Genomic DNA, 10,569 nt, shown 5'->3' with positions numbered 1-10,569 from the left:
TGGTGGGATATGGGGATGGCAATGGGACCGAGAAATGCATTCACATCCCCATCCCGCATTTAACAACCATGAACACTTTTCCCAATCCCCAACCTCATTGGGTACGGGGTGGGGATTGCTCATTTCCAAACAGTGAAACCCAAACATCTATCGCTGATGCAGTGATAAGACGAACGGTGATTCCGAGTTATCCGTTGCTGATGCGACACCTACATTGAAAACGGACAAACTCTTAGTTGTACATTGTCATTTCGGTTTCAAAGGAGACAATCATCTACTCCCTTGCTGATAAGACCTTCGCATGAGTTGCATCCATACGGCCGTTCTCACTAGTGTGCTATCGTAACTAACGGTATCATATAGTGCACGATGCTTACTCTACGACAGTTCGTACAAGTGTTCAATTACAGGCGTTGATCATGCATGATATGTCATGTCACTCAATTAGACCGGAACTCCTAAAATACACGTACGTCGGGTTCGGTATACTCTACAAACATAACCGAAATGCGCGCCGCCCTTACAAACTTATGTTCGTGAAATCTTGTTAGTTCCTACGCAAAACCTAAATGGCTAAGTCCACCTGATTGGAACAGTAGAGGTACTATCCTCTGCTACTACTGTTGCATCAACTACTGTACTAACAGACCAGACCCTTGTGCGTCCGTTTTCCATTCTTCAATCAACATCCAGCTGAAACCATTGTTACTGCTAGGTCAAGCCGGCCGTGCTCCTCCACCGCACGAATGGACCTCTCCCGCCGCCGTTATCTCGGTATCTCCTCCCCTCCTCTCCCGTTTAACAGATCTCACTGCATGCACAAGCGACACGGCCAATGGTGAAGGCACGTACATGCAGGATTTGAAACTAACTGAAGCTGAGCGAGCACCAACCTAATTCCTGCCAGTTAATTAAACCTTGGCGAACTCGCCCTCCCTGCACATGCCGACGTTGATGGTCATCGACCGGTCAATCCCCTTCTTCGGCGACGACAACACCTTGCAGCAATTCCTCCTTGGAGACTGCTCAATTTGCAAAAGAGAACTTGTTAATCAACGCCCGAGAATGCAGACTTTTACTTTCAAGAATGGATGAAAAGATCGAAAACTTAACTCAAAAAAGAGTGTACGTACCCTTTTCCAGAGGTCGGGGTCGGGCTTCTTGTGGACGACGATGTGGTCGAGTAGCGCGGCGGGGTCGGCGATGCGCCACCGGCACGGCGGCTGCTTCACGCGGTGGCGCTCGTACTCCGTCACCGTCTCGTTCCGGCGCCGGTCCATCCTTGACTCGCGCATGTAGTACACGTGGGGCTTCTGGCACGGCTGCCGCGCCACGGGCCGCGTGTTGAAGGAGTAGGCCGTGTAGTCGGCGCGGCGGTACCAGTTGAGGAAGGACCGCACCGGCGTCTCCATCTCCCGCGGCGACAGCACACCTCGCACCACCATCACCGCGAACCCCCACGACACCGACACCGTCCACTGCTGCTCCGGGTCGTAGCACACCGACTGCTGCGCCACCGCCGCCGAGTCCAGCCGCACGGGCCCGTCGAACAGCTTCCGCAACGCCCCTGCCCGCGACGGCGTCGCCGGGAACACCGGCTCCAGGAAGTCCAGGTGGTGCAGAGTCACCAGCGGCGCCACCGGGTGCGCGCCCAGGAGCCCCAGCACGTCGCCCCACAGGTCGCACTGGTGGAACCCCGGGTGGCGCGTCAGCGGCACCCCCAGCTCCGACATGCACGCGTGGATGCGGTCGTCGCTGCCGTACAGCGCCGGGTACCGGTGCAGGCACCCGTCCTGCATCTTCGCCAGCTCCTCCGCTAGCGCGCGGCTGATGGCGAACCCGCCGCCGCCGAACGCCATGCCGTACGAGAAGATGAGGTTCTGGATGTGGCTCTCCGACGGCGACCCGATGTAGTACGGCTGCGTGTGGTCGTACCGGGACAGCACGTGCACCAGGTTCTCCGGGAGGAACACCGTGTCGTCGTCCCCCATCACGAACCACCGCACGCCCGGGAGGCCCAGGCGGTAGCTCTCGGACACGATTCGCGAGATCCGCAGCGCCGACCGGCTTCCCGCGCCGTGGGTGTAGGGGAACTTGGACGTGTCCGAGCTCACCATGATCGCCGGGAGCCCTGTGCGCGAGCTCTTGGAGTAGAACTCGTCCACGGGTTTGTCCATCCACACGAACCCGCGCATCCGCCCCGGCCGCCACCACAGCTTGATGTACTCCTTCCGGCTCTCCCACAGCGCCGACGACGCGCCGATGCCGAACACGATGTGCCGCAGCCCCGTGGGCGCCTCGTCCGCCGACACGAGCGGCGGCGGCGAGGACAGCGTCGAGCTGTTCGACGAGGAGGCGTTCGGGTTGGCCACCACGAAATGCACCATGGCGCCGGCGCCCTCCGGCGAGCACCGCGGGTTGTAGATCGGCGAGATTGCCACGATGACCATGTACATGAATAGCACGGGCAGGACGACGTAGAGGAGGATGCCGTAGATGAAGGAAGACTTGGCCTTGACACCGCCGGAAGCACCGTGCGCCGCGCCGCCGTGCATGCCGTTGGCCGGAGGCTTGTCTCCGGCCCCTCCTCCGCCCCTCATGCCAACGACCTCGTCGTGATCGATCGCAATGGCCAGCCTTGATCGACGAGTTTGCTAAATGTGGCTAGTGTGCCAACGTACGGTGGTCAGGTCGTTTTGTTCGTTTGTCTGAGGCCTGCAGCAGCCCAGCATGGGTGCGTGGCAAACGAGGACTCGACAACTCGTGCCGTGGCCTGGTCAATGGCCTCGTCGCCTTTCTTGGATCTTATATTTCCCGGTGGTCGGTACTGTTGTCCAGGTCCGATAACGGGTGCACCTCTTTTTTGCTGGTTCTCAAGCCATGTCTCGCAACAGCTCTGGGTGATTATTGCATCGAGTTCAAACTTTCAGAAGAGGACACCTTGGGAGAGTTGGTGACGACTCAGCCCGATGTGCAAGCCCGACCCGGTCCGGTCCAGGATTTTCGGGCCGGGCCGGGCTGCCCATGCCTAGCTGTAGTGATGAGACAAAATAATGCACATTTGAGATGATTCCTGGATCCTTTGAAGTCCGAATAGGGAAATTGCGACAACCGGATCCAGCCCAATTTAACAAGGTGGGGTGGGCCTAAGTTAGGCTGGGCCTTTTTAGCCTTTTTTTCATCTTTTCTAGTATAGCTGATATATGGGGTGGGCTAAATCTTAAGGTAGGGTGGACCCACCCTATCTTTACACCCAACTAGCTCCGTCGCTAAGAAGATGTAATATTATTTACACAAAAGTTTGTAATTTATTGACAATTAGAATGGTCAGTGGGATGAAGAACTGTTATTAGGCACTTCCTGGCCCATTGATGGTCAACCTATTTTGAATACTCCATTGGCAAGAGGGGTGATGGAAGACTTAATGTCTTGGCATTTAAAAAAAAACTAGTATCTTCTCGGCTACTATGCAAAATGGGATCACTACCATGAGAACAAATTGAGGCGGATTAGTGGATATGGTACATCCTATAACCTGCCAATTTGCAAAAAAAAAGGTATGTGAATGTAAACCCATATGCAATATTGAAGGTCACTACTTGGTGCTATTCCATGCAAATGAGTGCTTGAAAACCGGCACATGCAACCGAGCTCTTTATGTCAATTGTGTCAGGTTGATTGTGAGAGCATGTCCCAGGGTTAGCAATATTTAGCACCTGCAACGTATGAGCGATCGAATGCATGCAATGTTGAGTAGGAAGGCTCTTCGGTGCTTGAAGTCTTGTTGCGTGATCGATCAGTGAAGACCAGCAAGCGAGCGGGTTGTGCCAGCAAGCGAGCGATGGAGCGAGGGAAGGAAGAGAGAGGAGAGGAACACATGGGTGGGTCCAGAGGGTCAGCATGGTGCGCGATGAGAGGGACAACCGATCTTTTCCTCTAGATCTGCCGACGGATGATTCGTCTCAAATGTATCTATAATTTTTTATGCTCCATGCTTGTTTTACACCAATTCATATATGTTTTGTCTACACTTTGTTGCAGTTTTACATGATTTCCGGCACTAACCTATTAACAAGATGCCACAGTGCTAGCTCCATGTTTTCTGCTATTTTTGTATTTCAAAAAAGTTATACAGGAAATATTCTTGGAATTGGTCGAAACAAAAGCCGAAGTCAATATTTTACCATAACGAAGACAAAGTCCGAAGGGGGGGGGTCGAAGAGGCGCAGCAGGGCGCCCAAACCACCCCTAGGCGTGGCCTGGACCTGGCCCGCACCTAGGGTAGGTGTGGGGCCACCAGGCACCCGACCGACCTAAATCCTCCGCCTATTTAAACATCTTCTCGGGAAAACGCTGGATACCCAAGCCTCCATCCACGAAAAGTTTCGTCGCGGCCGCCATCGTCGAACCCATCTCGGGGGGTTCTGAAGCTCTTCACGACACCCTGCCGGAGGGGGAAATCCTCACCGGAGGCATCTACATCGCCATGCCCGCCTCCGAAGTGATGCGTGAGTAGTTCATCCCTGGACTATGGATCCATAGCAGTAGCTAGATGGTTGTCTTGTCCACTTTGTGCTTCATCTATAGATCTTGTTAGCTGCCCTACATGATCAGGATCATCTTTATGTAATCCTACATGTTGTGTTTGTTGGGATCCGATGAATATTGTATACTATGTTGAGGTCGATTATATATTCATGTCATATGTTATTTATGATCTTGCATGCTCTCCGTTGCTAGTAGAAACTATGGCCAAGTGGATACCTGTGACTCCAAGAGGGTGTATTTATGCTCGATAGTAGGTTCATGCCTCTAGTTTTCTGGGAGAGTGACAATAACTTCTAAGATTGTAGATATGATATTTGCTACTAGGGAGAAAACAACAATGTTTTATCCGAGATTAATTCTATTGTTTACATTACACACATTGCTTAATGCAATTATCTGTTGCTTGCAACTTTATACCGGAAGGGGTTCAGACGATAACCGGAAGTTGGATTTTTAGTTATAGACGCAGTTGGATTACGGTCTATGTATTATGTTGTAATGCCCACTCAAATCTCATAGTAATCATCTTGTCATGTATGGTCGATATTCTGTCAATTGCCCAGCTGTAATTTGTTCACCCAACATGCTATTTATCTTTATGGAGAGACACCTCTAGTGAACCGTGGATCACGGTCCTATTTCCTTTACTGATAAATTCTACTACAATTCATGTTCTGTTACTTTCTGCAAACATCTCTTTCCACTCGATATGTCTAATCCTTTGTGTTCAGCAAACCGGTGAGATTGACAACCTCACTGTAAGTTGGGGCAAATTACTTTGGTTGTGTTGTGTGCAGGTTCCATGTTGTTGCTGATGCCGGTAGTGCGCTTTGCCACTAGTCAGCTAGCAACACCTTCAGAAGTCACGCCTTTCTTCTACTGGTCGATTAAACCTTGATTTCTTACTGAGGGAAAACTTGCTACTGTGATCATCATACCTTCCTCTTGGGGTTCCCCAATAGTGTGAAGTCGGCGTAACGATAAGCACTGATACGTCTCCGACGTATCGATAATTTCTTATGTTCCATGCCACATTATTGATGATATCTACATGTTTTATACACATTATATGTCGTATTTATGCATTTTCCGGCACTAACCTATTAACAAGATGCCGAAGAGCCAGCTTGCTGTTTTCTCGATGTTTTTGGTTTCAGAAATCCTACAAAGGAAATATTCTCGGAATTGGACGAAATCAACGCCCGTGGTCCTATTTTTGCACGAAGCTTCCGGAAGACCGAGGGGAAAGGAAGTGGGGCCACGAGGCGCCGACACAACAGGGCGGCGCGGCCTGGCCCTTGGCCGCGCGGCCCTGGCGTGTGGGGCCCTCGTGTGGCCCCCCGCGTTGCCCTTCCGCCTACTTAAAGCCTTCGTCGCGAAACCCCCAGTACCGAGAGCCACGATACGGAAAACCTTACTGAGACGCCGCCGCCGCCAATCCCATCTCGGGGATTCTGGAGATCACCTCCGGCACCCTGCCGGAGAGGGGAATCATCTCCCGGGAGGACTCTTCACCGCCATGGTCGCCTCCGGAGTGATGAGTGAGTAGTTTACCCCTGGACTATGGGTCCATAGCAGTAGCTAGATGGTTGTCTTCTCCTCATGTGCTTCATTGTCGGATCTTGTGAGCTGCCTAACATGATCAAGATCATCTATCTGTAATTCTATATGTTGTGTTTGTCGGGATCCGATGGATAGAGAATACTATGTTATGTTGATTATCAATCTATTACCTATGTGTTGTTTATGATCTTGCATGCTCTCCGTTATTAGTAGAGGCTCTGGCTAAGTTTTTGCTCTTAACTCCAAGAGGGAGTATTTATGCTCGATAGTGGGTTCATGCCTCCATTAAATCTGGGACAGTGACAGAAAGTTCTAAGGTTGTGGATGTGCTGTTGCCACTAGGGATAAAACATTGATGCTATGTCCGAGGATGTAGTTATTGATTACATTACGCACCATACTTAATGCAATTGTCTCGTTGTTTTGCAACTTAATACTGGAAGGGGTTCGGATGATAACCAGAAGGTGGACTTTTTAGGCATAGATGCATGCTGGATAGCGGTCTATGTACTTTGTCGTAATGCCCAATTAAATCTCACAATATTCATCATATCATGTATGTGCATTGTTATGCTCTCTTTATTTGTCAATTGCCCGACTGTAATTTGTTCACCCAACATGCTATTTTATGGGAGAGACACCTCTAGTGAACTGTGGACCCCGGTCCATTCTTTTACATCGAATACAATCTACTGCAATATTTCTTTACTGTTCTTTGCAAACAATCATCATCCACACTATACACCTAATCCTTTGTTACGGCAAGCCGGTGAGATTGACAACCTTACTGTTTCGTTGGGGCAAAGTATTTTGGTTGTGTTGTGCAGGTTCCACGTTGGCGCCGGAATCCCTGGTGTTGCGCCGCACTACATCTCGCCGCCATCAACCTTCAACGTGCTTCTTGGCTCCTCCTGGTTCGATAAACCTTGGTTTCTTTCTCGAGGGAAAACTTGCCGCCGTACGCATCACACCTTCCTCTTGGGGTTCCCAACGGACGCGTGCCGTACGCGTATCAAGCTCTTTTTCCGGCGCCGTTGCCGGGGAGATCAAGACACGCCGCAAGGGGAGTCTCCACAATCCAATCTCTTTACTTTGTTTTTGTCTTGCTTTACTTTATTTACTACTTTGTTTGCTGCATTATATCAAAACACAAAAAAATTAGTTGCTAGCTTTACTTTATTTACTGTATTGCACTCTATATCAAAAACACAAAAAAATTAGTTACTTGCATTTACTTTATCTAGTTTGCTTTATTTAATACTGCTAAAATGGCCACTCCTGAAAATAATAAGTTGTGTGACTTCAAAACCACAAATAATAATGATTTCTTATGCACACCTATTGCTCCACCTGCTACTACAGCAGAATTCTTTGAAATTAAACCTGCTTTATCGAATCTTGTTATGAGAGAGAAATTTTCTGGTGTTAGTTCTGATGATGTTGCTGCCCATCTCAATAACTTTGTTGAATTGTGTGAAATGCAAAAGTATAAAGATGTAGATGGTGACATTATAAAATTAAAATTGTTTCCTTTCTCATTAAGAGGGAGAGCTAAAGATTGGTTGCTATCTCTGCCTAAGAATAGTATTGATTCATGGACTAAATGCAAGGATGCTTTTATTGGTAGATATTATCCCCCTGCTAAAATTATATCTTTGAGAAGTAGCATTATGAATTTTAAACAATTAGATAATGAACATGTTGCTCAAGCTTGGGAAAGAATGAAATCTTTGGTTAAAAATTGCCCAACCCATGGATCGACTACTTGGATGATCATCCAAACCTTTTATGCAGACTGAACTTTTCTTCGCGGAACCTATTGGATTCAGCTGCTGGAGGTACCTTTATGTCCATCACTCTTGGTGAAGCAACAAAGCTCCTTGATAATATGATGATCAATTACTTCCGAATGGCACACGGAAAGAGCTCCACAAGGTAAGAAGGTAAATTCAGTCGAAGAAACCTCTTCCTTGAGTGATAAGATTGATGCTATTATGTCTATGCTTGTGAATGATAGGACTAATGTTGATCCTAATAATGTTCCGTTAGCTTCATTGGTTGCTCAAAATTCTAGGCCATATCCTGCTAATGGTAACTCTTATGGTAGATATGTTTCACCTAATGAGGAAAAGATGTTAGAAATTGAAAGATCCACCAAGAGCTTTATGCAATCACAATATGAGCAAAACAAATTGTTTACTAAAACTATGAATGAACAATCTACCTTGTTGAAGAATATAGGAAATCAACTTGAAAATCTGAATATGGAGATTTCCGGGTTGCAAACTAAACTTGCAAATGCTGAAAACCGAATCTCATACATGTCTCAGCGTCACAATCTTCTTTAATTAATAAAATGGCTGCTAAACCCGAGGATATTGAAAATAAAATTGTTACTACAAGCAAATGCCATCCAAGTTAGAATTAATGAGAATATAAGATTGATGGCCGAATTGCATGCTAGGTGGGAAAGAGAAGAAAATGAAAAACTTGCTAAAGAGAATAATGTAGCTAAAGTTTGGACTATTACCACCACTACACATGTTGCTGCACCTCCTACTATCAATAATAAAATAATTGGTGTTGGCAATGTTACTACTCCTAGTGCAAAGCGTGCAAAATTGCCTGAAACTGCTAAAACCGCTCGAAACCGCCTCGTGATAAAACCGCTGAATTTTTTTCCAACATTGGGGATGATGATCCCATTGCTTTAGATTATAATGGTTTGGATTTTGATGATTGCCACATCTCTGAAGTTATAAAGTTCTAACAAAAACTTGCTAAGAGTCCCAATGCTAGTGCTGTAAACTTGGCTTTCACAAAACATATTTCAAATGCTCTCATAAAAGCTAGAGAAGAGAAACTAAAACTTGAAACTTCTATTCCTAGGAAGCTAGAGGATGGTTGGGAGCCCATCATTAAGATGAAGGTCAATAACTTTGATTGTAATGCTTTATGTGATCTTCGTGCAAGTATTTCCGTTATGCCTAAGAAAATCTATAATATGCTTGACTTGCCACCATTGAAAAATTGTTATTTGGATGTTAATCTTGTTGATAATGCTATAAAGAAACCTTTGGGGAGAGTTGATAATGTTCACATTACCATTAACAATAACCTTGTCCCCGTTGATTTTGTTGTCTTGGATATTGAATACAATGCATCTTGTCCCATTATATTGGGAAGACCTTTTCTTCGAACTGTTGGTGCCACCATTGATATGAAGGAAGGTAATATTAAATATCAATTTCCTCTCAAGAAAGGTATGGAACACTTCCCTAGAAAGAGAATGAAGTTAACTTTTGATTCTATTATTAGAACAAATTATGATGTTGATGCTTCGTCTCTTGATGTTACTTGATATACACTTTCTGCGCCTAGCTGAAAGGCGTTAAAGAAAAGCGCTTATGGGAGACAACCCATGTTTTTACTACAGTATTTTTGTTTTATATTTGAGTCTTGGAAGTTGTTTACTACTGTAGCAACCTCTCCTTATCTTAGTTTTGTGCATTGTTGTGCCAAGTAAAGTCTTTGATAGTAAGGTTCATACTAGATTTGGATTACTGCACGAGAATAGCATTTCTTTGCTGTCACGAATTTCGACCTGCCTCTCTGTAGGTAGCTCAGAAAAATATGCCAATTTACGTGCGTGATCCTCAGATATGTACGCAACTTTCATTCAATTTGGGCATTTTCATTTGAGCAAGTATGGTGCCTCAATAAAATCCATCTTTACGGACTGTTCTGTTTTGACTTTTGACAGATTCTGCCTTTTTATTTCGCATTGCCTCTTTTGCTATGGTGGATGAATTTATTTGTTCCATTAATGTCCAGTAGCTTTATGCAATGTCCAGAAGTGTTAAGAATGATTGTGTCACCTCTGAACATGTTAATTTTTATTGTACACTAACCCTCTAATGAGTTGTTTCGAGTTTGGTGTGGAGGAAGTTTTCAAGGATCAAGAGAGGAGGATGATACAATATGATCAAGGAGAGTGAAAGCTCTAAGCTTGGGGATGCCCCGGTGGTTCACCCCTGCATATTCTAAGAAGACTCAAGCGTCTAAGCTTGGGGATGCCCAAGGCATCCCCTTCTTCATCGACAACATTATCGTGTTCCTCCCCCGAAACTATATTTTTATTCCGTCACATCTTATGTGCTTTGCTTGGAGCGTCAGTTTGTTTTTGTTTTTGTTTTGTTTGAATAAAATGGATCCTAGCATTCATTGTGTGGGAGAGAGACATGCTCCGCTGTTGCATATGGACAAATATGTTGTGGTGACCCTGCATACCACTGCATGTTGTAGTATGCCAGTCGTTGATATAACATTCGTGAAGTACCATTCCGCAAATATTACATCCCTCAGAGTAGTACAACAGAACATAGCAGGGTCCATAACTCATTCACATATTATTACAATTATCATACACAAGTCGTCTCGGAGCTCCTCTTGGGTTCT

At 46.3% G+C, this 10,569-nt stretch overlaps 1 protein-coding gene across 1 annotated transcript; it reads right to left on the bottom strand.

Moving 5' to 3' along the window:
• Positions 1-793: 793 nt before the first annotated feature.
• Positions 794-3,026, bottom strand: LOC124647670. Its single transcript, XM_047187577.1, has 4 exons — positions 2,941-3,026; positions 1,134-2,637; positions 894-1,022; positions 794-811 (listed from the first exon to the last, which is right to left on the bottom strand). Exons 1-3 carry the CDS (start codon positions 3,024-3,026, stop codon positions 912-914), a joined length of 1,701 nt encoding a protein of 566 aa, XP_047043533.1. The 3' UTR covers positions 794-811; positions 894-911.
• Positions 3,027-10,569: the final 7,543 nt, after the last annotated feature.

This window comes from Lolium rigidum, chromosome 4 (assembly GCF_022539505.1).
Source record: "Lolium rigidum isolate FL_2022 chromosome 4, APGP_CSIRO_Lrig_0.1, whole genome shotgun sequence".
Lineage (NCBI taxonomy): Eukaryota > Viridiplantae > Streptophyta > Magnoliopsida > Poales > Poaceae > Lolium > Lolium rigidum.
This window is presented reverse-complemented; position numbering and strand designations above follow the sequence as displayed.

Bases quoted from the DNA above. Each gene is read 5' to 3' on its own strand.
- LOC124647670 (XM_047187577.1), bottom strand. From the start codon at position 3,026: ATGGGCAGCCCGGCCCGGCCCGAAAATCCTGGACCGGACCGGGTCGGG. The intron at 2,638-2,940 runs GTGTCCTCTTCT...TCGTCGATCAAG, and splicing joins TCGTCACCAACTCTCCCAAG to GCTGGCCATTGCGATCGATC. The intron at 1,023-1,133 runs GTACGTACACTC...CAAATTGAGCAG, and splicing joins ACCCCGACCTCTGGAAAAGG to TCTCCAAGGAGGAATTGCTG.